Source organism: Phlebotomus argentipes, unplaced genomic scaffold (genome assembly GCF_947086385.1).
Source record: "Phlebotomus argentipes unplaced genomic scaffold, Phlebotomus argentipes genome assembly contig_2, whole genome shotgun sequence".
Classification (NCBI taxonomy): Eukaryota; Metazoa; Arthropoda; class Insecta; order Diptera; family Psychodidae; genus Phlebotomus; species Phlebotomus argentipes.
Genome location: NW_026776162.1, coordinates 1774 through 29681, shown reverse-complemented (window position 1 = coordinate 29681; position 27908 = coordinate 1774). Strand labels below are relative to the sequence as shown.

Below are 27908 nucleotides of genomic sequence, written 5' to 3'. Positions count from 1 at the left end.
GAGGAGTGAAAAAAAGCAGAATTGTAAGCTAAGAGGCTTTCGTATATAATTTTTTCATTGTCTTTCGTGCCTTTTTTTTCACCAACACCCCGCGCACTCTTTCAGGGGGTGGAGGAGCACATTTTCTGTGAGACAAACACACATTAAAAGGGATTAATTATATCTGAGCCAGGGTGGATTGTTATCTGCTCCAAAGTATGGAATAATTTTTGTATTTTAATATCCCCTATTCTTGTCATTTTAATTTTGGCGTCTGGTAATTATTTTGCCAGCACGTGAAATTCATTGAAATGCCTGTTTTACATTCAAATCGCTGGATTGGAGAAGTATTTTGTGTTAGTATGAATTTTTGGTGGGTTGGAATTGAATTCTTCTGTGTTTTATTTTTGAATGAACACAATTCGAAGGGTGAAGTGAAAACTATGAAAAGTCAAAATTCGCTGCAAAATTTGTCGAATTTTAACTCAAATAGCCGCTGATGGTTTGAGAAAATGTTAATTATTGCAATATAAAAATTCTTTTGTGAATATTTCGGTTGATTTGATTGCTATTTATGGGAATTTTGACTGAAATATGGCAAAGTTAATGGATAAACAGAAAATATTACAGTTCAGAAGTCGATTTTAAACAGATTTCTAGTACATTTTATCCAAATAAGTTGTAAGAAATCAATTTTTAATACTTTTCATTGATTTTTTTCAAAGTTCTGTATTGAAGAAAATTAAAAATATGCCAAATTTTCCTCATTTTCAGTCTTTTAGGAACGAACATTTGAGAAAAATCCTGGCAAAATGAAATTAGGATGTTTATCAAAGAAGCATTTTTGCAAAAAACTGCAGTTTAAGAAAGATTTCTTGGGAAAAAGTGAACGGTCGTTATTTATGAAAAGTTGATTTTTCATAATTTACCCCGCAGGTCAAGAAAATTTTCAGATTTTTCGCTATTGTCTCATAAAATACAAATCTCAAATTGTTTTTAATAGGTAAACATACATAAATCTATCCGAAAATATATAAGACGTCGAATTGCTTTCAAAATGTTGGCCAAAGGATGAATATTCATTGCAGAAATTGATGCAAATCACATTTAGAGCTCAACGATCTGAGACAATGCGATTAATCTATAACTCATAAAGTTCATCTTTCATCAGCAAATCCGATTTAATTTGCTGTTTATACCCGAAGAGTTGAGATGTTGCCGAAGATGGGGTGAGTTGAAGTAATAATAGCCACAGGGTTAATGTAATAAAATGTTCTTGAGATGGCTTTTCTTCCGTCGTCTTTTCTCCCGTGCACAAGATAATGTGTGATGCGAATTTTCCATTGTAGGAATTGTTTTCTCACGTGAAACTCATCTGAGGTTTATGCAGATGAGACTTCTGACCATCAGCGGTGATCCAATCAAGTTCAGTCATCCCTTATCAAGCAATTCCGCCCCTCAATTCCACTGCCGCATTGTCCTCAAGGGGAAAAATCACCCCCGAAAGCCTGCGGTGAGGCGAAAAAGGAGTGGATCAAAGTGGAGAAAATTAATATTCAGGAATAATTTGATTTGCATTCTCCACGAGCATTTTGTCTCTCCCAGTGAAAAATAATAACTTTATACACTCGCAGAGTTTGTGTGGTGATTTTAAATAACAATTCGATTCATTTCACTGAATTCTCAATTCTTTGTCTCACACACCGCCCAATAAATTAATCTCTATGGAAATTGTGAATTATTTCCTCACGAAAATTTCAATGGGAATCAGACTTTTGTGGGGTTGGAGAAGTGAGACGAGAGATATTTAATTTTGGCAAAACCACCATCGAATTTTAATTGCAACTCCATGTCTTTGATTGTTGCTGTCGCGGTTGTGAGATGAAAATTCAATTTATGCGGCTGATGGTTTATTGAATATGGTGGAGACAATTGGTGTAAAGTGAAGTCCAAAGGAGGAGAAGAACTTGAGACTTTGAGCGAGGGTTTTCCAATTGGTGAAAATATCTCTCTCTCTTTGAGGCGCGCGCGAGGGAATTCTACTGTTTCTGATTGCTTTTAATTACTTTTTAATTTATGCAAGACAGCCTCTCAAACACATTTATTTCCTCCGCTTGAGTATCTAACATGAATAATAAATCATCTTCATCAGCAAGTGAATATGATTGATTGAATTTTATTCGCACATTCGCGTGTGGCTTTTGCCAAATTCAACGCGCAAAAGTCTTTGTCAACTTCTTGGCGATGGCAAATCATTTAGATACTCGAGACAATATTACATGTTGGAATCAAGAGCACATACAATATCAGCACGATAAGGCGGTTGTAAGAGATGAGCGTGGCATTTAAGGCGTGTAATTAGAAAATGTGTGCGAAAAGTGTGAGACTGCGTGAAGGGGTGGTTTTTCATATTAATAAATATGCATATAAAATTGCGTATAATGTTGGTGTTGGATGCTAAACTTTAAATTAGCGAATTATTTTAAATCGCCTGATTAGAATTCCTAATTATATTTCACGTGAGAAACACACGTGTATCACAATCTTCCTGCCTCCGCTCGCGGGGGCCCTTTTTCACCGCGGGGCCAAAAAGATGACGGCGCTGTGTGGGTGGCGAAATGTGTAAAGAATATCAATTTATACACGCGGAATGAATAAATGGGGAGTGGGAGGGTGAGATTTTTAATGGGACCAAGTTGAAAAGGTGTGTAGAGAATGAGAAATTCACGCTCAGCCCCGAACAAGCCGGAGAGTGCGAAAGTGTTGTATTATAATCATAATCGGCTGACACATGATATGATATCTGGTACTTATCATACTACACCTCGTTTTATTTCATAGAGAGGAATTTTGACAAAATTGCCTCATCTCATGGTGTCATTTGCTGTGCTGTTGTCTTTTCTCGTGGTTTCGGCCTCGCAGTCATCTGTTGCCAGGGGGGCGGGGCGGGAAGGGTTGACAGGGGCCGCGGGAGAGGGTGAAAATTTTGGCCATTTCCAAAAACCCTTTCACCTATAAAATCAACATACAAAATACATTATCCAGCTGGATGACTGGGTGGATGAGTCGACGCCTAAGCAGAAGCCACGTTTCTCGTATTTCCATTGCGGGGGGTGCGTGAAAAAGTGGGTGGAATGAAATGAGGTGGTGCGACTCATAAGATATCGTCAAATATCGCTGGTGGATGCTGAAGAAGGGATTTCACCAGCCAAACCACTCATTCACTCATTTCTAAGAACTGCTCTTGCAAACAGCCAACCTCTTCCCGGCTGGCCATGCACTTCGCTCGCACTGCTCACGAGTGTGAACATGCGTAGCATTAAGACTTCGTTAGAACTATAGAGAAGCGCAAAATGCACCAGCACTGCATTAGCACTTAATTTGTAATGTCACATTCTTGAACACACGCAGGAAGATATACAGATTGCTGTCTGAACAGCCTTTACACACTTCTGGAGTTAACAAAGATAGTCAAGTTGTGTGTTTTGACAGTCTTGCTTCTTGTTTACATTCTCATATTTGGTAAGATAAATGTGCAGGTTTTCTAATATCTTCTGTTTCTAGTTGTTCAGATCTTGTGAAGCTTATTGTGTCAAATTTCACCAATTTTCAGTTTCATTTTGTCACACTTTAGACGGAAAAAACTTCATCTTCCCTTCACTTCGAAGATTCCTTGTGTTTTTTTATTTTCTTGATATTTCTTCTCGTTTGCTATAAAGTCTTCAAGTTTTGGAACGTTTACTTGAATCTATCGCGTCTTTCTCAGTTTGTATTTGTTTCTTTGAAATGTTCTGTTCGGGAAACTTTGATCTTCAATCTTTTTGAATCGTTTTACGAATTTATAGAATGCAACTATATTTTCTCACTTTTCGGCCTGACTTTTCCTTCTTGTAAGACAAAAGAGTCGCATTGTCAGCCGGGCTGAGTCTTCTCACATTCAAGCGCCCTTTTGTCGCGCAATATTTCGAAAATATCCTGGCAAATGACGAGAGAAAGGGTGATCCTTTCGGTGGTCGATATGGAGTGTCAGATGGAGTTTTGAGTGCGAGGGTGGGGGAGGAAAGAGCACTCACAGTGCTTCAAAATATTTATCAAATAAATGTTAATGAAGAAAATAAAACATAATTTGAATATTTAATATTCGAGATTAGCCAAGTTAGCAAGTTTGGATTAATTTAATGTATATTTCTTACCTCTTTTCGCCAACTCCCATCGCGCACACATTCAGTTTTTCGTGAAGGGCGAAAGAATGGGTGGAGAATGGAAATTTCAATGAGTTTCGAGTAACATCCAGCGAAGGACGAGAGATGATGATATTATTATACATTTTGGAATATAAATTGTCGTCAAAATGCGGCATGGAGGGTTTGTTGTTGTGTGTGTTTGTGTGTGTGTTTGGTAGGGTGTGGGGGTTGGCGCAAAAGGGGTGAAGCGTCGGACCTTTTGACAGGGTGGAAAAATTTCAAAAAGTAAGACAGAAGGAGTCAAAAGTTGATGAGATGGAATATATTTTAAATAAATAACACAGAAAACAGGTGAGAGTGAGAGAGAGTGAGAAGAGGGATGACTTAACCTTAATGTGTTGCGAAAAGTCACATTTTCTTAATTCCACCTCAACTGTCATATCTTCTCAAGTCAAAGCACAATGACGCAAACTTTTAATTGGCGAATATTCTCTTTATCAGTGTCATTTTCTCCTTCAGTCATGAATTTGCTAATTGATCTCATGGGCAATTCTGTGTGTGTGTGTGTCTGATTTTTGGGGGCTAATTTTTCTCTCACCTGAGCCCATTAATTAAACTTCTCACACACACACACTGGCACAGGCGGGAGGGAGGGGGTGAAATGGCACTGCCAGAGCATCGGTGAGAGTTTGTAGTCGGTTTCTTGGCGGGGTGGAAGTGATGAGAGAAGTGGTTGAGGCTGATGATGAGAGTGAATGAGAGCGAGAACGCCCATAAAAGTGATAACTTTCCAACATTTCCTTACATAATTAAGCACATAATCTTTTAGATTAATAAATTTTATGACTTAATCACTGTCTTGAATTATTATTCTTGGGCTAAATGTTTCGACTACATTGGTGTTTTCTATACAGAAAATACACTCTCTTTCTCTCGCCCTCATCGCTGCTTGTATAAATAAATCGAAAAGTTTTACACTCATATATGAAAAACATGTATTTCACATTTTCCACATATGTAGACTAAACATTCTGAGGGTAGTTAAATGTGGAGAAAATAATGAAAATCCTCCGTATAGGGCAAAAGTCATTTAATTCACAATAATTATGCTTTCAGCGATGGTGGATTTTGCTACCCTGGCGCTGAGACAGAGAGAGAAACACTTTCACACAAAACACCCAAAAAGGGGTGAAGAATTTTTGCCCAATTTCATGATAAAGATGAAGTGTAAAATATTTGATATAGTTAATTTTTGTCAGAAATTTCACTCGGGTTCTAATTAGGAATTATTAACTTCTCACAACTCAAGTGCATCTTCACATTTAGCGATGAGGGGCGGGGGAGAAAAGGAGGAAAACTTCACTCTTAAGAGGGAGAGAGAGAGTATGACAAATATTACGATATATGGCATCTGAAGCAGTAAATTTCACTTGCGCAGCATTTCAACCCCTTTTTCTCGCCTCCTTCGCAGAATTCACATCCTCGACGATCGTCTCTTCACCAACAATACGCATCTGGAAGTGCTGCAGGTCAAGTGGCATCCCGGATCGCCGACTGGGAGTCACCTGATCGTGCTGCTGTCGGACAACTCGCTCAGGGTTTACCACGAGGACATCCTGAAGCACGTGTGGCGCGTCGGGCCGATGCCCAGGATGGGCGTCAGCAACGGATCCACGCTGCCTTCGCTGTCGGATCTCGGCGACACGGCCGTGGATTTCGACATTGCGCCGCCCAGAGTGTCGCCGCTCGTGCCGCTCGGCGATGGCACGGCCAGTGAGTCGTCGATTCTCTCTGTGAGTTCATGTTGAGCAATCAATCAACTATTGTGTACACTTGATGACGAAGTTCACTAAGAATAAATCTCTTAGAAAGTCTCAAGTTGAAACATGCAACATTTCATAATTCATTCTTGCATTGAAGAATTGGAATTTCAGTCGATTATCTATTTTTTGTAATTTTACTGTTGATTTCATTGAAAATTATTGAAATTATTAACTGAAATGTAAAGAGTTGGTGGACGAACTGTAGATATTAAGAAAGAAAAGTCAACTTTTGACAATCTTTGTCTACTTTTTCTTCTAACAATTTGTAAAAAATGAACTATTCACATTATTCTTGGACATATTTGGTAAGATTATGTCCTCAAATTTGATATTTCACCATTCAAGCTCATGTTCAACCGCGCAAAAGTGCGCGGTTGAATGATTTAAAATGAGTTTAAGATTACAAAACAATTTATGAAGCGCAGAATAATTTTTTAGTAGAACTAAAGAGTCACTGAAAATCCAGTTTTATTTGCATTTTATGCAATAAAATGTGATGAAAAATTGTGTTCATCTTTTAAGATAAAAATCAATGATTTCTGATGGAAAAATATCAAGAAAATGCATTAAATAATCCCTATTTCAACTTTAAACAACAATATGAATCATTTTCACGGTTTTTGATAGGCATAATTGTGATTTCTTTAACAAAAATTTCAATTACTTCTTGAAAAATGCTTAAGATTATCAGAACATTTGATAATTTCTCTCTTCATTTGAATTCTTTTGCAGGTTTCATCACAAATGCGACAGAAAGTCGAGTGGCCGATTGTGATTTTGCGCGGAAATGGGAATATTTACACACTCTGTGCCGGATTGAACACTAAAAAGTATGAAAAATACTTGGGAAAAGAAGTGAATTCGATTGAACTTGAGACGCTTTTGCTCTTTCAGGCCAAAACTTCAGGGTCCGCTGACAATAACGCCGCCGAACAGCGACAATTACGGCCACAGTTCCTGCTCAGTGCTCATCATTCCATCCCTGCCGCCTTGCGTGGTGATTTCGGAGTCCATTGGCAGGATTCATCACGCTCTGCTGCTCGAGGTGGACGAAGAGGAAGCGGGACAGGATGCGTTCGACTTGGTGGACTTGAGCATCGCTCTGAGTCCGTCTGAGTGGCGTCTTCAGGTGCTGGAGACGGTGGAACTGGAGCTGGGCTTGCCGCAGAACGCCGAGTCGAAGTCACACTTCTGTCCGATTCAGCTGCGTCGCGACTTGGCCACGGAGTCGCGCTACTTTGCCTATCACAACACTGGCGTGCACGCGATCTTCCTGGAGTTCCTGAAGCAGCTGCACGACTTTGCCGAGGCGCCGGACGAGGAGTGCGCGGAGCCGTGCGTGGCGAACGTGAGCCGCGCTGAGTACATTCTCTGCACGAAGGCGCTGAACGTGAGCCAAGTGAATCCCGTGCTGGGCTTCACGCTGCTCCAGTCTCCGGCTGGACTGGCGGTGCTGCTGGGCAGTGGCCAAGTGGTGTCGCTGAATCTCATCACAGATCCGAACGTGCTGATTGACTTGAGTCGCGAGACGAAGCAGAGAAGCGCTCAGAGTGGCGACGCGGTGTCGCCGCAGAAGAAGTACTTTGCGGATTCCATTGAGAGCAGAATTGTGGCGATCTTGAAGGCGGGACTGTCGCAGCCGCTGCTGAAGCTGAACAAGAGTGCCGAGCCGACGCCGCAGGAGCTGCTGGAGCTGCTGATGCACGCCACGCAGACGCTGCGCGAGCAGTACTTCCCGCGCCACGAGAAGTGCCGCCAGGAGCTGAAGAAGCGCGTGGAGATCCTGCAAGTGCTGCACCGGCAGCAGCTGGAGGAGATCCAGGAGCTGCGCATGGAGAAGAAGCGCATCCGCGACAACGCGGAGAATCTGGCTGGGAAGTATGAGGACATGTACGAGCGCCAGCAGAGTCTGTTCAGGAGGGCGCAGGAGGTGGCCAGGCTCGTGACGCTGCTGGCGCCGTCGACGCTGGCGGACGAGAAGGAGTTCGCGCAGCAGGTGGAGCAGATCAGCGTGGCTACGAAGCAGCTGGCGAAGCAACTGGAGGCGGCCAAGGGGAAGATGAACAAGAATCAGCAGCAGATCGAAGTGTGGGAGAAGCAGAACGACGAGAAGAAGCTCACGCTGCCGCCCAAGAGGGAGGAAGTGCTCAAGAAGATCCTCGGCGACATGTGAGTAGCCACAAATTCTTAAAGATTGCTGTTTTTCTATCATTTTTTCCACTTAGAATTGCGCCATAATTCTATAGGAATGAGGAGAAATACTCATTTTAGTCGCTTTTTAGCAAAAGTTTGATTTATTTTCGCAAGAAGCGCTGAAATTGCTTAAAATTGTCTTCATATTTGTGCTTTTTTGAGCTAATTTCGAATCACATCGAGAAATTTAGCAATTTCTTATACATAAGAATGATGAAAGTGAGAAATCACACACTTAAATTGATTATTTAATTCAATTAGTATTTAGTTAAGACTTCTGTTAAATGTTGTCAACCGAGTTGAGCCAAATTGAGTTGCTTTTGATTCAAAAACTATCAAGTTTCATTCAATAACACAGTTAATTTCATTACTATCGATGCGATTTTGGCTTTTTAACCTACTTTTCACTCTCTTAATTCCCTCTGATGTCTTTTGAAAGCGACAAAATGCACATCTTATGCAAGTCTCTCCACTTCACTTGCTGCCGATTGATTTTTTAATGCAAATCTGCCTTTTGTGCACTTCCAGGAAGAGCGAGATCAACAATCAGGTCATGGAGATCAAGCAGCTCAATAGGATGCTCGACATGTGAGGCGATCGACGCACTGGTTTTCTTTGATGTTACGAAATGTGAAGTTTGGCGGGCGACACGTGAAGATTCGCCGGAATAAATTGGAGTCCGTGAAGATGTTGTCTGACATTGGCTAGCCTTGATCTCTCTCTTTGGGCAGTGACGATGGTTTTCATTGGGTTGTCGGTGCGTTGCGCAATGTTCTGGCGCTGGCCAGAAGGCAAGGCTTCGGCGTTGAGGTGAAAATACCCCCGGATTTCCATAAACCAACAACAGGTGACGAGATAGACGCGCGGTGAGTTGATATAAAGACCGCCGCGCGGCGATCGCGCACCGCAAAGTCGCCATGAAGTTCGTGATCGTGCTCTGCGCCGTGCTGTCGCTCGCTCACGCGGCGACGTATCGTGAGTTGCTGTGCTCTGTGCCTCACGCCCGTGTCTAATCTGTGTGCTTTCTGCCGGCAGTTCTGCTGGAAGTTCCGGAGGTCAGGAGAGACGCGAGAGCGGCTCAGTTTCCCTTCGGCTTCGGCAGCTTTGGCGGGAGTGCTTCGCAGGCCAATGCAGAGTCGCAGAGCTTCAACCAAGGCTTCCCGGGCTTCCCAGGGCACTTCGGGGGCTCGTCCTCGAGCGCCGGAGCGCAGAGTCAATCGTTCGAGCAGGTTTGTTCAGCGGCAATTCGCGCGTTGCGCGCTTTAGTGAAGCCTTGGTGGCTCTTTTCAGGGCGGTTTTGGTGGATTTGGCGGCTCAGCCGCCAATGCTGGCGCTCAGAGTCAATCCTTCAACGAGGGCGGCGGTTTTGGAGGCTTCGGAGGATCAGCATCGAACGCTGGAGCGCAATCTCAATCATTTGAGGTGAGAAAAACGATGATTTTAAGATGAAACTCTCAATGTTAGTACACAGATTTGTCACTAGATGACGCACATCTCGCTGAATTTAATTCAAATTCCGGATTGTGCGATGATAATTTATTGCCTCTCAGCTAATATTGATATAAAATCTTGTCAAACATTGCCACAAATCAATTTTTCCATCAAATTGACTTACAAATGATCAGCAAATAGAAGAGAGACGGAAAATGTCTGGTTTGTGTGCAAATTCCTCACTTTTTTGCTCATCTTTTCAGGGCGGTTTGGGTCACAATGGCTTCAGTGGATCTTCCTCGAGTGCCGGAGCTCAAAGCCAGTCCTTCAATTCTGTAAGAAATCGCTCTGGTTGTTCACAATCTTAAACACTTTCTCATTGAATCTCTTCATCCTTGTTTCAGGGAGGTTTTGGTGGATTCGGCGGCAGCGGTTCAAGTGCTTCTGCCAACGCTCAATCATTGGATTTCGGTCACGGCGGTTTTGGCGGCTCTGCTGCAAGTGCAGGAGCTCAAGCTCAGTCTGTTTCCGCATAGAAACACCCCCAAAACTCGTCTTACTGTTTAATGTTGTAGTATATAACATAAGAAGTGCATTGTACAGCAATTATTAAGATTAATAATAATGATCATTCGTTCTTCTCTATGTGATTTTCTGCTAACTGTCGTATTTTGAATGAACAATTGATTGGGTTATCGTTTGCTGTTGAAGGGCTTCTCTTAACTTAAGAGAGAACGAGAGGAGCGAAATTGCGTGCAGCGCCGCGTGCCGTTGGTAGCAGAAGTAAAAGAGCGTGCCGCCAAAAGACCAGTAGATTTTTCACGCTCGGTTTTCCTCTCCTGTGCCCTGATTTTCCTCGTGAAACCTTGTTCTTCCCATCAAAATCCCGTAATCATGTCCTAATTTATCATCCCTCCGTGGAGGATTTTATTGAAAATGTTAATTAGTGTGGTAAGAGTCTAATAAAGTTTTCCTCCCCTCTTTCAGGTTATGTCCGGAAGATAGCGACTCCTGAGGGCGTCTCTCAGTTCTTGGCGCTGCAGCTCTCGATGGGGACACACCGCTCGCTGTCCGGCGCCCTCGCGAAGCCCGGCTTGCAGTAGCAGCCGCCGGGCACGGGAGCGTCGCACGTCGGAAGCTCTTCAGTGCACTCCTTGCCGACGTCCAGGCAGTTTTGCGGACAGGGAATCGGCTGCGGCGGATCGCCACACTCCAGCCACTGCTCATTGTCACCACACGGAGAGCCTGCAAGAATGGTGAGTACATTTCGCATGCATTCAGTGCGCCGGGCGCGCTTTCACTCACTTGGGCAGATGTCCTGCTCCACGCAGCAGCCGTCCTCGTAGATCCTGGCGTAGCCGGGCTGGCAGTAGCAGCCCGCGGGGCAGATGATGTGCGTAATGGGACACTTCACGCCCATGTTGTCGCACGTCGTCTGGCAATCCCTGCCGCAATCCGTGTAAACCTCATTCCGGCCGCAAGTCTCGCCTGGAAGACACGCGGAAGCGTTACTGGCGTTCTTGGCCAGGAATTCCAGCCGATTTTGAGCCTCTATCCATGTCGAATTCTTACTACGTCTTCATGCAATCCAATGAAACAAATCTTTCATGCAAAATCGAGACAGGAAGAGTGAGAAATTGTTGATTATGCGAAAATATAACTATTTTTAAGGCTATTTTCTGTCCTTTTGGAACTTCTTTTCCCCATAAATCTAATAAGCGAAAGTTTATTTAACTAATGCATAACTTATTGATGTTAATGGCATTCAACTTTCCCATTATGCGAGAGTTTAGAGACAATTTTCCTCTCCGCAAAAGTGTGAGTTGAGAATGACCAAATTAAATTGCGTCCATCGTCAATATTTTTGGAGACAGTTTAAGAGGGACTTTATCGATTTCTCGTCAATTGGCTGTGGGGAAATTTATTAAATCGAGGCGAGTAAACATGCAGGAAAAGCGTGTTAGCAAGCATGCAAAGGAAATTGTATTATCGTGTACTTGAACACTCGCTGTCTGGCACGCAAGGCGAGCCTGGCTCAACTCTGCTGTAGCCGTCCTGGCAGAAGCAGCCTTCCTTGCACGCGTCGTAGCAGATCTGGCCTCTGGTCTGGCAGGGATCGGTGCAGGCGCTGCCGCAGTAGGTGTACACTTCGTTCTCTGCGCACGTGGGACACGTGCTGGTGGGCACGCAAACGCCCTGCACGCGGGAGTATCCTGGGCGGCAGTAGCAGCCCGTTTCGCAGATCTCCGGACAGACATCCGCGCCGCACTGCTCGAGACACGTGTTGCCGCACGTTGTGAAGATCTCATTGGGATCTGCGCACTCTTTGGGACACTGATCGGTGGGGATGCACTCCGTGATGTTGCGCGAGTATCCAGCCTTGCAGAAGCAGCCGACTTGGCACACGAGCGGACAGGGATTGTCCTCGCCACCACACTCTTCGGCACACGTGTTTCCGCACGTTGTGAACTCCTCGTTGGGATCTTTGCACTTCGGCGGGCACTTCTTGTTCGGCACGCACTTGCCGTTCAGCCGCGAGAAGCCTGCCTTGCAGAAGCAGCCGGATTCGCAGACTTCCGGACAGGACTCACCGTTGCACTGCTCCTTGCAGCGATTGCCGCAGTCGCTGTATCGCTCATTGGCCGCCGAGCACGTGTGCGGACACTTGCTGTCGGGCACGCACTTGGATTCGGGTGTGACTCTGCTGAAGTTGTCCTTGCAGAAGCATCCCTCTCTGCAAGCGTCCTTGCAGTCGATTCCTCTGCTCTCGCAAGGATCCGTGCATCCGCTGCCGCAGTACGTGTACTCCTCGTTCTTGCCACACTTCGGGCACTCCTTCTTTGGCACGCAAATCCCTTGCACGCGCGAATATCCTGGACGACAGTAGCATCCTGTTTCGCAGTTTGCTGGGCAAATGAGAGCGTAGCACTTTTCCGTGCAGGAATTGCCGCACGTTGTGTAAATTTCATTGGGATCGGCGCACTGTCCAGGACACTGACTCGTCTCTATGCACACGCTGTTGTTGCGCGAGTATCCTGCCTTGCAGAAGCATCCTGTCTTGCACTCCTCGGTGCACGCGACGCCTTCAATTGGGCATTGCTCGTTGCAGGTGTTTCCACAGGTTGTGTACTCTTCGTTGGGATCATTGCAGATCGGAGGACACTGATCGTTGGGCACACACGCTCCGTCCACTCTCGAAAATCCTTCCGCGCAGAAGCATCCGGCTGTGCAGTCATCGGGACATATCCAATCGACTTGCGGACATTGTTCACGGCAGTAACTTCCGCACTTCGTGAAGGCCTCGTTTGGCAGTGAGCAAGAGACTGCACATTTCTTCGTTGGCACACACACTCCCAGGATCCTGGAGAATCCCTCCTTGCAGAAGCAACCGGCTGTACAGTCGTCGGGACACAGTGCATCATCGGACGGACACTGTTCGCGACAGGAACTTCCGCACTTTGTGTACTCTTCGTTGGCGCCTGTGCACGTGGGCGGAGGACACTTCTTCTCGGGCAGACAAGGACCGCCGGGAGTGAGTCTCTTGAAGCCCTCAGCGCAGTAGCATCCGATTTGGCAATCGATCGGACACTCAAAAGTTGCTCCCGGACAGTAATCATCGCACGAATTTCCACAGTCGCTGACTTCTTCGTTGCGTTTGCAAACTGGAGGCGGCGGACAGTCCTCTTCGGGGATGCACTCTCCGCCGTAGCGATCGCGGTAGAATCCCTTCTCGCAGAAGCATCCCGGCCAGCAGTTCTTTTCACAGGCTCTGCCCGGTCGCGGGCAGAGTTCTGTGCAGTTGTTGCCGCACGTGTTCCACTCCTCGTTGGGATTTGGGCAGGGATCTGGACACTTCCACGCGGGCAGACAAGGACCGCCTGAAAAACCAACACTTCAGTTTGAATCCCAACAAGTGTTTAGTATATCTTACCTGCTTTGAGCCGAGCGAAGTCCGGCTTGCAGAAGCATCCGCTGGTGCACTCTAGAGTGCAAGCGAGATCGGGACTGGGACAGCTGTCGGTGCATTCGTTGCCGCATTCGTAGTACTGTTCGTTCTTTCCTGTGCAGACTGGTGGGCACTGATCATCTGGTATGCAAGGGCTTCCGTCCTCCGCTCGACTGTATCCTTCGGCACAGAAGCATCCCGGATAGCACTCGAGAGTGCAAATTCTGCTGGGATCTTCACACAGATCCGTGCAGTTGTTCCCGCACTCGGAGTACACTTCATTTTCATTGGGACACTCAGGAGGTGGACATTTACTCTCAGGAACACACTTATCTCCTAAGCGTCTGTAACCTGCCTTGCAATAGCAACCCGGCTCGCAATCACCATCAACTGGACAGGCGTTTATTCCGCATTTCTCCGCACATCGACTGCCGCATTCGAAGAACTGCTCATTCTTTCCGCACTTCTGACAAAGCTCAGACGGCAGACACTGTCCTTTGATGCGTGAGAATCCTGGAGCACAGTAGCATCCTTCGCTGCACTCAGCTGGACAGAGAATAGCATTAGCATTACATAGCTCGAGACAGGAATTGCTGCATTCGTAGTACTGCTCGCCTGAGGCGCAATCGAAGCAATTGCTTCGTGGAACACACAAGCCATTGATGCGACTGAATTTCTCCTGACAGAAGCATCCTTTGACGCACTCACTCGTGCATGTAACAGCTGACGGATCACACAAATCCTGACATCCGTTGCCACACTTGAGGAACTCCTCATTTAGAGGACACTTGTCGCATTTCTTCCTGGGCACGCACTTCCCAGCGATCCTTGCGAAGCCTTCGTCACAGTAGCATCCTGGGTAGCAGTTATCAGAGCAGTCAAGGAGATCCCTATCGCAACTGTCGATGCAATTGTTGCCACACGCGTCGAAGTGTTCATTCTCCGGACACTCGACAGGACATTCCCCTCGAGGGACACACGTTCCGTCCACACGAGCGAATTCGGGCTCACAGAAGCATCCTGCGACACACTCATCAGTGCAAGGTTGGCTGAGATCGCAATTGTCCTGACAAGCGCTTCCGCAGGAATTGTAAGCTTCATTCGGTGGGCACTGTTTGTTCGGGCATTGACCCTCTGGTCGGCAAACGCCGTTGATTCGTGCGTATCCTTCGATACAGAAGCATCCTTCTCTGTCGCAAGGCACACACCTGGCCACATCCTTGTAGCAGGATTCCAGGCAAGCGTTGCCACAATCCAAGTATTCCTCGAATTTGGGACATTTCTTGCAGACTTTCCTCGGCACACAAGTGCCCTTAACTCTCGCATAGCCTGGCTTGCAGAAGCATCCTGTCACGCATTGCTCTGTGCAGCCTTGTGACTGATCGCAATCGTCCTGGCAGGCGCTTCCGCACTCGAGGTAAACTTCACCCAGTGGACATATTAGTGGACATTTGCTATCAGGCACACAAACACCATTAATTCGCGAATATCCTTCGACACAGAAGCATCCTGATCTCTCGCACGCTTGGCACTTGGCTGAGTTCTTGTAGCACGATTCCATGCATGTGTTGCCGCAATCGAGGTACCTCTCATTCTTCGGACACGTCACCGGACAAGTGTCTCTTGGTACGCACTTGTTGTCCACCCTCGCATAGCCTGGCTTGCAGAAGCACCCCTTTGCGCATGGGCTCTTGTCGTACAGGCAGTAGTCAGCGTCGCAATTCTCCGTGCAGCGATAGCCACACGGCTTGAACTGCTCATTCTTGCCACAAGTTGCCAGTGGAACTTTCGGTGGGGCCTTCGTTGGGGCTGTCGGTGTGGGTTTCATTGGGACTTTCACTGGTGCTTCTGATGGACATTGCTTGATTGGCACGCACTCTCCGGTCTGCGAATTGCGCGCATGTCCGAGTCTGCAGAAGCATCCGGCGTTGCAGCTGCTGCCGACCGTGAGGCAGGGCTTGCTCAGGCTTGAGCAGTCACGATCGCACGCCGGAGCTTGGTAGCAATTCAGCCACACCTCATTCGACGCACAATAGGGATCTACGCCGAGGAGGAGATAAAATTATGGAAATTAGCTTCGTTCTTGCACTTGATTTTAGTGGATTTCCATGTTAATGCCTATGTTGAGATTTCGTTAGCGCATTTTTCACTCTTTTCGGTTGTTTTTGTATGGAATGAGAAAAAAAAAAGTGAAATACGACATTGGATTTGCATATATTTATGGTCATTGCCCAAAAGATTTGTTCGTTCTATTCGCTGAGAATGCGAAGAAAAAAGTCTTTTATACTATGTATGGCTAAAAATGGATAAAATCAGAGGCGTAGCTAAGAAACTAAACAGACATCCAGAGTGTTCTTCATAAGGATGAATAAGAAATTTCATTACAGAAATTGTAAATGTTCTGTGTCAAGAAAGTCTTTGTAAATTTGAATATCAGTGAAAAGTGATGGAAGAACTTGTGATAGAAGAAGGAGCATTAGTGGTTGGCGTTGGGACTCCAGGAACTACTCTCAGAGGCTAAGAAAGCGGTCGGCCAAACCGGACCAGAGTGATCGTACTGCAGAAAGTGTTTCCCTCCCTCATATCTGGTGTCCCACATCTCATATCCCGAAACGTTGTACGGAGAAGAAAAGGAGTTTTGCTAAATAGGTTGTTTCCATCACTTTCCACACTACATAGAGGTTATTTGATTGCATTTTCCGGACATCTAGTAAAAGCAATATGTCTCATTTCTGAGTCAAAAACAGGTAATTGTCAGCGATGGAGATATTCTAGTTGAAGAATTCTAACATTAGAATACTTGCGCACTCAACGGAATATCTTATAAGTCTTTCATCATAACCAGAACAAATCAGTGTGAATTTCCTCTCATAAAAAAAATTAATTTATCAATAATTCTGATTGCTATTATTGTGTGACATTAAAGAAGATTCATCGTTTGAAAATGGAAATGAAAGGTTAATTTTCCCATCTTCATGCCTACGCCCTTGTCTAAAATTCTTGATTTCAAATTAGAGTTCAGCCTCGTATTTAGAGATTGACGATAATGTGATTCTCTCTGAAGCGAAGCTTGAAAGAAATATGATGCATAGATTTGCCGCGAATTCCTGTTTATTATACATGATATATATCGATGAGCTTTTGATTAATGATGCAAAGTTTAGTGTCCGATGAATAGACGACAAAATAGTGTCTTTGACCTTTCTCGCTGAATTTTTACTCACTTGGGCACTTGAACTGTGGCACGCAGGGTCCATTTGGACTTGTCCTCGCGTATCCTGGAATGCAGTAGCATCCGTCGCTGCATCGCACATTCTGGATGTTGCACACTTTACCCAGATTCGCACACTCGACCTGGCAAGGTGATCCGCAGTCGTGATACTCCTCGTAGCGCGGACAGGACTTGGGCTTGCCCTGTGGCAGTGGTACAGGACCTTCAGTCGTTGGTTTAGGTTTGGGTTTGGGCTTTGGAGTTGTCGTCAACACATAATGGTGGGATCCTTTATTGGGATTCTTGTCTAATGGAATGGTAAAAATAGAACCATAAAATGCACATGAATACTTTTACGGATATTTACTGTGATAGTGATGCTTCCTCGTATCGTCATCTTCACTTGATTCGTCATATTCATGATATGTTCCATGGTAGTATTCCTTATATTGCCTCTCATATGGATATTCTAGCTGATCATGTTCACTTGATTCTTCCTGAGCAGCACATAGAGCAACAGCACAAGACACCAGGAAAATTTTCACGCAACACCAATTCATTTTATTGGCTCTTCGGCCACTCGAGTGGATGGCGATAGACTGAGGCAAAAATTCACTAGAATGAGCTTTTTATTCGCGCCACTACAAATACAAAAAGATTCTTTCGGCGTCATATTAAGAATATATAGAGAGTAAAAACATATATAGAGCTTGGCAGAGAGCGAGCTTCGAGGTGTGCTTTGCTATGATCGCGCTTCACTGTCACAAAAATTCTCAATTCCTTTTTCTCACTGTTCCTATGCAGGTAAATAAATAAAATAACTCTCCATTGAAAGAACTCTCTTCTGCGTTGTTGACGTTTCATGGGAAGCAGCGAAACTGCTATATATATACAAAAAATTCACTTCCACTATGTAGAAACGCTAAAGCTTTGAGTGGAATAACCTGGTTTGGCCACTGACCGATTAAATTTGAAAATGACATTAAGAATGTCTCGGTCGTTATATGCTTTTTTTCAGTATTATATACTCTTGCACAGCGAGATGTTCTCAAATTCATTTGGTCAGTCGTTGTGACTGCTTTTTTGGCGTTCCTCTCGATTTCCTCTGATATCTTCCACTATTTGCATGCTGATTTGCATTAATTAACTTTCTTGTTTGGTTCAAGCATCCCAAAGATATTTATTTTGAGAAGAGATTCAGTTTTTTCATCAAGTCTTCTTCAATTCTCCTTCATCATCACTTGATCTTAAATCTTACTGGTGTGGAAATATACTTACCTTTCAACTTAGCACTGTCTGCAAACGACGGCGAAAGCAATGCACATTTCACGAAGTCACGAAGTTGGTCACTAAGCGAAAAATTGCAATTTAACAATGAAATAGCTCAATAAGATTCACTTCAACACGGTTTTTATGGATAATTATCGGCGTGAAAGTGTAGTTTGTTTGTGAATCTAAGACGATTTCAATGTCATCGTCATGCTGTGTAACGAAATCGAGATTTGACGTTGTATATTAAAAATTCACAAACATTTAACCTTGACAGTCAAAGTATTTCGAGTAATTTTGCTTGTGCTTCTTGAGACTTTCGAGAGAAATGAAGATTTTGGCCTTCAAATGTATGCAGTTGAGGTGAAAATTATTGTCAATTTACAACAAACGTGACGAAAACTGCGGAAAAACATAAAGTAATTTTTTACTACAGTTTGTTTTTATTTATTTTCAAGATAAGCATGTTGATATGACATGTTATAAGTGTTTATTTGATCAAATTGCATATCATAGTTTATTTAAGGGAGTTGAGAAATTGCGTTACAACCGAAGAAATAATTTCAACTCAAGACATACTGATCTTATTCCTTATATCTTAATAGCGACCCACAACCTTGTGTTTTTTATTTCAATTATGAGATAAGATGAGTAGACATGATTTCTGCTTTTATTAATTCTTAATTGTAATGCTGCGATTTGTAGCATTCGCCACATCATCGATCAATTTGAGCTCAATATTAATATCGAGACATAGACCAACAGCGACACAAACTCCACCGATTCTTCTGAAACCGGTATCAAGACAGAAGCATGCAAAGAGACATTCTTCGACTACACATTCCTGGCCGATAAGTCCGCAATTTTCTTCACATTCTCTTCCACACCTTCCGATTTCATTCTGGTTACAAAGACATTCACTCTGGCGCCTGCAGACACCATTAATTCTACGAAATCCTTCCCTGCAGAAGCATTTAGTTTCACAAGGCAAAGAGGAGCACGTTCTAGCGCGATTGTTACAGTCATACCTGCAATCCCAGTCACACTTTTCCTCCTCGTTGTCCCCGCAAGCACATTCATCTGCAGGCATGCAAGCCCCATCGATTCTCTTGAAACCTTCTGCGCAGAAACATCCTTTGTAGCATTCGGAGCCAAGACAGCTGTCAATAGTATTTCCACATATATCCGCACAAGCCGAACCATATCTAAAGACCTCATTGGTGCCGCATTCGCATTCCGTATCCGGAACACACACCCCACTTATTCTTTTGAAACCATCGAGGCATGTGCATCTTTTGTGTGATTCAAATTGGCGGCAATCCGAGAGGGACAAAAAGCAATTTTCAATACAATCATTTCCGTAGACGTACTCTTCAGTATCTGGACATTCACACTCGGAATCTGCGACACAGTTCCCGTCTATCCTCACAAAACCTTCACTGCAATGACAACTCTTCTGGCATGGCAACTTGCCACATTCTATAGGATCAGAACCGCAAGTTTCGTAGCATTCGTTACCGTGAACATACTCTGAGTTTTCGGGACATTCGCAAGCTGAATCTGCAACACAAACTCCATCTACCCTAACAAATCCCAAGTCGCAGTAACATTTCCGAACAACTGGCTCTTGAGTGCAGTCATGAAGATTTGTTCCGCAGGTTTCGTAGCATGAGTTCAGGGAATCCATGTGTTCGTTTTCCGGACACTCACAAGTTGTGTCCGGAACGCAAACGCCGTCGACCCTCTTGAATTGCGCTATGCATGAACATCTCTTCCAAACCGGTGCATCCTTGCATGTGTCTTCGTCCTGTCCGCATTCTTCGATGCATTCGCTTGACGGTCTGTACTCTTCGTTATCTCCACAAGTACACTCGGTTTCTGCAACACAGTTCCCGTCTATCCTCACAAAACCGTCATTGCAATGACAACTCTTCTGGCATGGCATTTTGGCGCATTCTATAGGATTAGAGCCGCAAGTTTCGTAGCATTCGTTACCGTGAACGTATGCTGAGTTTTCGGGACATTCGCAAGCTGAATCTGCAACACAAACTCCATCTACCCTAACAAATCCCAAGTCGCAGTAACATTTCCGAATAACTGGTTCTTGAGTACAGTCATGAAGATTTGTTCCGCAGGTTTCGTAGCATGAGTTCAGAGAATCCATGTGTTCGTTTTCCGGACACTCACAAGTTGTGTCCGGAACGCACACGCCGTCAACTCTCTTGAATTGCGCTATGCATGAACATCTCTTCCAAACCGGTGCATCCTTGCATGTGTCTTCGTCCTGTCCGCATTCTTCGATGCATTCGCTTGACGGTCTGTACTCTTCGTTATCTCCACAAGTACACTCGGTTTCTGCAACACAGTTCCCGTCTATCCTCACGAAACCGTCATTGCAATGACAACTCTTTTGGCATGGCAATTTGGCGCATTCTATAGGATTAGAGCCGCAAGTTTCGTAGCATTCGTTACCGTGAACGTATGCTGAGTTTTCGGGACATTCGCAAGCCGAATCTGCAACACAAACTCCATCTACCCTAACAAATCCCAAATCGCAGTAACATTTCCGAACAACTGGCTCTTGAGTACAATCATGAAGATTTGTTCCGCAGGTTTCGTAGCATGAGTTCAGGGAATCCATGTGTTCGTTTTCCGGACACTCACAAGTTGTGTCCGGAACGCAAACGCCGTCGACCCTCTTGAATTGCGCTATGCATGAACATCTCTTCCAAACCGGTGCATCTTTGCATGTGTCTTCGTCCTGTCCGCATTCTTCGATGCATTCGCTTGACGGTCTGTACTCTTCGTTATCTCCACAAGTACACTCGGTTTCTGCAACACAGTTCCCGTCTATCCTCACAAAACCGTCATTGCAATGACAACTCTTCTGGCATGGCATTTTGGCGCATTCTATAGGATTGGAGCTACAAGTTTCGTAGCATTCGTTACCGTGAACGTATGCTGAGTTTTCGGGACATTCGCAAGCCGAATCTGCAACACAAACTCCATCTACCCTAACAAATCCCAAGTCGCAGTAACATTTCCGAACAACTGGCTCTTGAGTACAATCATGAAGATTTGTTCCGCAGATTTCGTAGCATGAGTTCAGGGAATCCATGTGTTCGTTTTCCGGACACTCACAAGTTGTGTCCGGAACGCAAACGCCGTCGACCCTCTTGAATTGCGCTATGCATGAACATCTCTTCCAAACCGGTGCATCTTTGCATGTGTCTTCGTCCTGTCCGCATTCTTCGATGCATTCGCTTGACGGTCTGTACTCTTCGTTATCTCCACAAGTACACTCGGTTTCTGCAACACAGTTCCCGTCTATCCTCACGAAACCGTCATTGCAATGACAACTCTTTTGGCATGGCAATTTGGCGCATTCTATAGGATTAGAGCCGCAAGTTTCGTAGCATTCGTTACCGTGAACGTATGCTGAGTTTTCGGGACATTCGCAAGCCGAATCTGCAACACAAACTCCATCTACCCTAACAAATCCCAAGTCGCAGTAGCATTTCCGAACTGGCTCTTGAGTGCAGTCATGAAGATTTGTTCCGCAGGTTTCGTAGCATGAGTTCAGGGAATCCATGTGTTCGTTTTCCGGACACTCACAAGTTGTGTCCGGAACGCAAACGCCGTCGACCCTCTTGAATTGCGCTATGCATGAACATCTCTTCCAAACCGGTGCATCCTTGCATGTGTCTTCGTCCTGCCCGCATTCTTCGATGCATTCGCTTGACGGTCTGTACTCTTCGTTATCTCCACAAGTACACTCGGTTTCTGCAACACAATTTCCTTCAATCCTCACAAAACCGTCATTGCAATGACAACTCTTCTGGCATGGCAATTTGGCGCATTCTATGGGATTAGAGCTGCAAGTTTCGTAGCATTCGTTACCGTGAACGTATGCTGAGTTTTCGGGACATTCGCAAGCCGAATCTGCAACACAAACTCCATCTACCCTAACAAATCCCAAGTCGCAGTAACATTTCCGAACAACTGGCTCTTGAGTACAATCATGAAGATTTGTTCCGCAGGTTTCGAAGCATGAGTTCAGGGAATCCATGTGTTCGTTTTCCGGACACTCACAAGTTGTGTCCGGAACGCAAACGCCGTCGACCCTCTTGAATTGCGCTATGCATGAACATCTCTTCCAAACCGGTGCATCCTTGCATGTGTCTTCGTCCTGTCCGCATTCTTCAATGCATTCGCTTGAAGGTTTGTACTCTTCGTTTTCTCCACAAGCACACTCGGTTTCTGCAACGCAGTTCCCGTCTATCCTCACGAAACCGTCATCACAATAACAGCTTTTATGACACGGTAATTTGCTACAATTCTCTGGATTAGTTCCACATGTATCGAAACACTCATTACCATGAGTATATTCTGAGTTTTCATCACATTCACAAGTTGTGTCCGGAACGCAGACACCCTCAATTCTAACATATCCAAAGTTACAAAAACATTTTTGAACATCTGGCTGCTGACTACATTCAATAGGATTTAGATTACAGTTTTCAAAGCATTCGGGTTTTGAATCCATGTGTTCGTTTTCCGGACACTCACAGTTGTTATCTGGACAGGTCGGTTCTGGGAAGCAAACACCATTTATTCTTTTGTATCCTCTTTTACACCTGCAATGTCTGTAGTGATTTACAAGACCAATTTCTTTCTGATCAATATGTGGTGATTCGTCGCGAATTTCATTTTCTGGACATGGACAAACGGAATTTCTAACACAGACTCCATTAATTCTAACATAACCATAATTGCAATAACATTTCCGAACAAATGGCTTTTGCTGGCATTTGTATGTATTACTTCCACATTGTTCAAAACAGTCATTTAATGTATCCATGTGTTCATTCTTTGGACATTCACAAATTTTATCAGTCACACAATTTCCATCAATTCTCTTAAACTGCTTCTTACATGTACATCGCTTCCATTCAAACTTATTACTGCAGGTGTCCCAATTTTCACCACAATTTTCGACACACTCACTGGAAAACAAATATTCTTCATTTTTCCCACATGGACACACTTTATCAGGGACACAAACTCCAAGAATTCGTACAAATCCGGGTTGACAACGGCATTGACTGTAAGAATACATTTGAGCGCATTCTCTTGGATCAGATCCGCACTGTTCAAAGCACGAATTTCCTACAGCATAAAATTCATTTTTACCACACGGACATTCAGTATAAGGTACGCATACTCCATCAACCCTTCTAAATCCTGGACTACATACACAGTAAAGATATCTGTCCATATCCGCACATACTATTGGATTAGACCCACAAGAATCAAAACAATCATTCCCGTGTCCATAATACTCATTTTCCCCGCATTTGCAATTAGATTGCGGAACGCACACACCTTTGATTCTTTTATGGGCTGTAATGCATGTACATTTTAGATATTCAGGTGTGTCTTCACAGAGTCTCGTATCTTTACATTTTTCTAGACAATCGTTTCCGTAATCATAATGCTCATTTTCCCCACATGGACAATTAGGATATTCAACACACTTTCCATCAATTCGCTTATATCCAAATAAGCAAGAACATCTTTTATAAGCTGGTGCATCCTTACAACTATCCGGAGTGGAACTACAGTCTTCTTCACATAAACTACCAACAGCATACTCTTCATTTTCTGCACATGGACAATTACTCTCCGGAACACAAACTCCGCTTATTCTGACGTAACCTTCTATGCATGCACATCTTCGTATTGTTTCCAATTCGGCGCATACTTCCGGATCGTGTTCACACTGTTCATAGCAATCATTCGTGTAGGCTACTTCCTCGTTTACAGGACATTTACATTTAGTGTCTGGTAAGCAAATGCCATGTATTCTCTTGAACCCATCGAGACATGAACATCTCTTGTAAGTGTCATCCAATCGACAGGTTTCTGGATCCGTCAAACACGTGTCGTAGCAGTCATTTCCGAACATGTATTCCTCATTTTTCCCACAAGGACATTGAGTATCTTCTACGCAAATGCCGTTAATTCTGCGGTAGCCATACTTGCAGAAACATGCCTTTAAATACTTCTCATTTTTGCAGTCTTGAGGTCCACTTTCACAATTCTCCTGGCAATGATTACCGAAAACGTATTCTTCATTCGTCGGACACTGACATTTATCATCTGGTAAACACACTCCATTTATACGTCTGAAGCCATCTTTACAAGTGCATCGATGATATTTTTGGGCCCCTAAACACTTATGGTCTGTATGGAAGCACTTTTCACTACATTCACTGCTCAGTTCGAAAATTTCATTTGGTGGACAATTGCATAAAGATTCCAGAACACAAATTCCATTGACACGCTTGTATCCGGGTTTACAGTAGCATCCAGGTGAGCATGTTTCTAGCTTGCAAAACCCTTTTATCGTTTTGCATTCTTCTTCGCAATGGTTTCCACACTTTAAGTAGGCTTCATTGGGACCGGAACACTCTGGCTGATTGCATTTGCTTTCTGGAACACACACACCATCAATTTTTTTGAATCCTTCCGAGCAGAAACATCCGGAATAGCATTTTTCATGAAGGCAGTCTTGTTTAGTTTTACCACACTCATCAAGACAAGATTTTCCACACGAACTATAGAATTGATTTTTTCCCTGGCACTCTTGCTCCTCAGGTTCACATTTTTCTTCGGGAACACAAACTCCGTTTATCCTTTTGTGTCCTGTCAAGCAGAAGCAGCCTGAATAGCACTTTTCATAGAGACAATCCTTTCTAGTTTTTCCACATTCATCGAGGCAAGATTTTCCACATGAATTGTAAACCTGATTTTTTCCTTCGCACTCTTGCTCCTCTGGTTCACATTTTTCTTCGGGAACACAAACTCCGTTTATCCTTTTGTATCCTGTCAAGCAGAAACAACCTGAATAGCACTTTTCATAGAGACAATCCTTTCTAGTTTTTCCACATTCATCGAGGCAAGATTTTCCACATGAATTGTAGACCTGATTTTTTCCTTCGCACTCTTGCTCCTCAGGTTCACATTTTTCTTCGGGAACACAAACTCCGTTTATCCTTTTGTATCCTGTCAAACAGAAGCAGCCTGAATAGCACTTTTCATAGAGACAATCCTTTCTAGTTTTTCCACATTCATCGAGGCAAGATTTTCCACATGAGTTGTAAGCCTGATTTTTTCCTTCGCACTCTTGCTCCTCTGGTTCACATTTGTCTTTCGAAACACAAATGCCGTCTATTCTTTTATAGTTTTTCTCACAGAAACAGCCGGATTTACAACTGGTGTGTGAACAATCCTTTTCACTCTTTGAACAGTCTTCGAGACAATGTGTTCCACAGATTGTGAAAACTTCATGCGGACCAGGACATTTGGGTGGAGGACAGTTTGACTTTGGTACGCAAACACCACCAACTCTATTGTATCCAGCAATGCAAAAGCATCCAGTTTCGCAAGTTTTTCCACAATCGTCTTTACTTGTCCCACAAGATTCGCGACACGAGTTGCCACAAACACTGTATTCTTCGTTGGCTGGACACACTCTAGGACACTGATGATTTGGAACACAATGACCATTGATTCGAGCTTTTCCACTTACACAATAGCAACCGGGTGTACACTTTTCCTTCTGCAAAGCACCAGCATTAACGTGACACTGTTCATTACTAGCATAACCGCACGATAGATATTCTTCCCCATATGAACACTGAGGCACCCCTATTGGGCATTGATGAGAGCGTACGCAGAGATCTGTCAATGGATTGCGAAGATATCCTTTTCGGCAGAAGCAACCCGGACAATCCGTTCTTTTGTCACATTTTCCATCATTATATCCACATGTTGCTTCACAATACGGCGCAGTGCCGCACTCTTTCCACTCTTCATACCGAGGACAATTAATTCCTGTAATAATTTAGAGAGATTAGATAAATCTGATTTTCACATCAGAAGCAGCTCACTTTTAGCACACGAAGCGATGGAGATACATCTCCCTGATGTATGTCGCACGTAGCCATTTCTGCAGAAACATCCTTTTCTGCATCCAGTGTCCTGTGCTGGGCACCTTTTCCAGCAGTCATCCTCACAGTTTGGACCGCACAGCAAGTATTCTTCGTTTTTTGGACACTTGGGAACACTCGCATAACTATTATCGACGTATTGTGGCTTGCTCTTAATAGGTTTAGTGCGATATTCATCCGTGTCAGTAATATTTCCATCAGCGTCTGCGGTGAAAACGAAAGTAAACTTTCTTGCCTCTAGCACAGTGGCTAAAAATGACCATATTAACCTGTTAGATTGAAGTCAGTGGCAAAATGAGGGCTTTCGTATTCAAAATTCACATGTTCTTTAGTGCAAATGACCACAGTTGGCACCAAAATACTTAATATCCACAATAACTGAATCCACCGTAGTTCCATGATATTCAATGGACGTTCAAATACCGACTAACAAAGATCTCGAAAAATTCGGGGATTTTATGCGGTGCATTTAGTCTGCATCTTTTTATTTTCGCGATTTTTAAACCATCAAAACTTCACAGATATTGCTGTGAATCAGTTAGTTTTTTGGATGCACAAAATGCAAATGATTACCATATTCTTTTTCGCCATTCTCATGAAAATCCCTGGAATGACAAGACTTTCGACCTTCATCTGCGTTTTGGCGATTTTTTTTCCTGAAAGAACTGGATTTGGTCGTTCCCTTACACATGCATATTTTTACGGCAGATTGATTGCCTATATAGTGCGCATTCTGAGATTCTCTTTGAAAAAAACACATTAATTGCTGACTATATAATATAAATGCACAAAAAGCAACGAAAAACCAAGTATTTGCTTATATATTTGGGTGAAACATCAGTGGAAGTGAATAATCAAGTCGATTTGTTGATCATTAATCTTTATTTTTTGCCAAAAATACCAAAATCATGGTGTATAAAACAGATATCGGCGAACACGTGCTGTATATCATTTATTTTTAGGCTTTGTAGTATGCATTTCTCTGTATCCTTTATAAAATATGCATGACATATATATTATGTAATTAATATAATTAATTTGACTACTCTAAAAGTGTTTCAGTGTAATTATGCAAGACCTATAGTCCACCAGAATGTTGATGCGATTTCACAAATGTTATTTGAATTTCTGCAATATCCTGGTAAACAGAAGCATTTTATGCCAGTTGGTGCATTAGATAAGGCGCACAACCTTGCATTTATGCTACAGTCTTCCTCACAAAGTCTTCCAGATCGAGCTTGTTCGTTTGTTCTGCAATTACATCTATTAAATGTAATACATTGACCATCTTGACGCTTGACTAAATCAGTACTGCAATGACATCCATATCGACATTCACTCGGATCACAATTGCCTGGAAATTCGTGACAAGATTCTAGACAATCACTTTTGCATGCGAATGATTGGCCTACTGGGCAAGTGCAACGTGATCTAGCCGTATTGACATCAACACACTCTCCTGATATCCTGAAGAATTCATGTTTGCAATAACATCCATCACTACATGGTGTGGCCATGCATTCATCGTAATCACTCAAATTACATTCTTCGAGGCATTTTCTTCCACATGTAAATTCTTCATTAGCAGAACATGTTGGCTGATTATTAATAGGCACGCACGCGCCATTTATTCTCTCGTGTCCAGTCATACAATGGCATCCTTTGTAGCAATGATCAGGATTACATTGACCAGACAGTGCGCAATTGTCGTAACATCTTTGATTAGACATAAAGACTTCATTCGTGTTGCAGGGACACCACGAATCAGGAAGACAAGAACTATTAAATAATCTAGCATATCCTTCCTTACAATAACATCCATACTTCATATGTTCATTTCGACACGTATTCATCGTC

At 43.8% G+C, this 27908-nt stretch overlaps 5 protein-coding genes across 5 annotated transcripts in view; 2 read left to right on the top strand and 3 right to left on the bottom strand.

The window, feature by feature from the left end:
• LOC132264720 (nuclear pore complex protein Nup88) overlaps positions 1–8865 on the top strand; it is a 55044-nt gene extending 46179 nt beyond the window's left edge. The window contains exons 3-6 of the mRNA XM_059765011.1: positions 5635–5956; positions 6719–6816; positions 6881–8155; positions 8708–8865. Coding sequence (XP_059620994.1) covers positions 5635–5956; positions 6719–6816; positions 6881–8155; positions 8708–8771 — 1759 coding nt within the window. The 3' untranslated portion in view covers positions 8772–8865. The remainder of the gene's footprint in view (positions 1–5634; positions 5957–6718; positions 6817–6880; positions 8156–8707) is intronic.
• Positions 8866–9096: 231 nt separating this feature from the next.
• Positions 9097–10146, top strand: LOC132264803 (glycine, alanine and asparagine-rich protein-like). Its single transcript, XM_059765126.1, has 5 exons — positions 9097–9154; positions 9215–9408; positions 9470–9601; positions 9874–9945; positions 10015–10146. The coding sequence occupies exons 1-5, from the start codon at positions 9097–9099 to the stop codon at positions 10144–10146; spliced, it is 588 nt and encodes a 195-aa protein (XP_059621109.1).
• Positions 10147–10459: 313 nt separating this feature from the next.
• On the bottom strand, positions 10460–22582 carry LOC132264802 (zonadhesin-like). The gene is made up of 4 exons (XM_059765125.1): positions 19057–22582; positions 18046–18150; positions 10916–11098; positions 10460–10855 (listed from the first exon to the last, which is right to left on the bottom strand). Exons 1-4 carry the CDS (start codon positions 22580–22582, stop codon positions 10635–10637), a joined length of 4035 nt encoding a protein of 1344 aa, XP_059621108.1. The 3' UTR covers positions 10460–10634.
• LOC132265430 (zonadhesin-like) lies at positions 11191–17327 on the bottom strand. The gene is made up of 4 exons (XM_059766111.1): positions 17135–17327; positions 16781–17074; positions 13542–15596; positions 11191–13488 (listed from the first exon to the last, which is right to left on the bottom strand). Exons 1-4 carry the CDS (start codon positions 17325–17327, stop codon positions 11597–11599), a joined length of 4434 nt encoding a protein of 1477 aa, XP_059622094.1. The 3' UTR covers positions 11191–11596.
• A 350-nt stretch (positions 22583–22932) lies between the features above and the next one.
• LOC132264801 (zonadhesin-like) lies at positions 22933–26111 on the bottom strand. The gene is made up of 5 exons (XM_059765124.1): positions 25992–26111; positions 25887–25935; positions 24625–25806; positions 23638–24531; positions 22933–23141 (listed from the first exon to the last, which is right to left on the bottom strand). The coding sequence occupies exons 1-5, from the start codon at positions 26109–26111 to the stop codon at positions 22933–22935; spliced, it is 2454 nt and encodes an 817-aa protein (XP_059621107.1).
• Between the last annotated feature and the right edge of the window lie 1797 nt (positions 26112–27908).

Bases quoted from the DNA above. Each gene is read 5' to 3' on its own strand.
- LOC132265430 (XM_059766111.1), bottom strand. From the start codon at position 17,327: ATGAATTGGTGTTGCGTGAAAATTTTCCTGGTGTCTTGTGCTGTTGCT. The intron at 17,075-17,134 runs GTAAATATCCGT...CCATTCCATTAG, and splicing joins GAGGAAGCATCACTATCACA to ACAAGAATCCCAATAAAGGA. The intron at 15,597-16,780 runs GTGAGTAAAAAT...TCCTCGGCGTAG, and splicing joins GCCACAGTTCAAGTGCCCAA to ATCCCTATTGTGCGTCGAAT.
- LOC132264801 (XM_059765124.1), bottom strand. From the start codon at position 26,111: ATGACTGCTGGAAAAGGTGCCCAGCACAGGACACTGGATGCAGAAAAG. The intron at 25,936-25,991 runs GTGAGCTGCTTC...AAATTATTACAG, and splicing joins CATCGCTTCGTGTGCTAAAA to GAATTAATTGTCCTCGGTAT. The intron at 24,532-24,624 runs GTAAAACTAAAC...TGTGTGTTCCAG, and splicing joins ATCTTGTCTTGATGAGTGTG to AAAGCAAATGCAATCAGCCA.
- LOC132264803 (XM_059765126.1), top strand. From the start codon at position 9,097: ATGAAGTTCGTGATCGTGCTCTGCGCCGTGCTGTCGCTCGCTCACGCG. The intron at 9,155-9,214 runs GTGAGTTGCTGT...TTCTGCCGGCAG, and splicing joins CGCTCACGCGGCGACGTATC to TTCTGCTGGAAGTTCCGGAG. The intron at 9,602-9,873 runs GTGAGAAAAACG...TCATCTTTTCAG, and splicing joins CGCAATCTCAATCATTTGAG to GGCGGTTTGGGTCACAATGG.
- LOC132264802 (XM_059765125.1), bottom strand. From the start codon at position 22,582: ATGGATTCAAAACCCGAATGCTTTGAAAACTGTAATCTAAATCCTATT. The intron at 18,151-19,056 runs GTAACAATCGCG...AATCTTATTGAG, and splicing joins CTGGGATTGCAGGTATGACT to CTATTTCATTGTTAAATTGC. The intron at 10,856-10,915 runs GTGAGTGAAAGC...CCATTCTTGCAG, and splicing joins GGAGCAGGACATCTGCCCAA to GCTCTCCGTGTGGTGACAAT.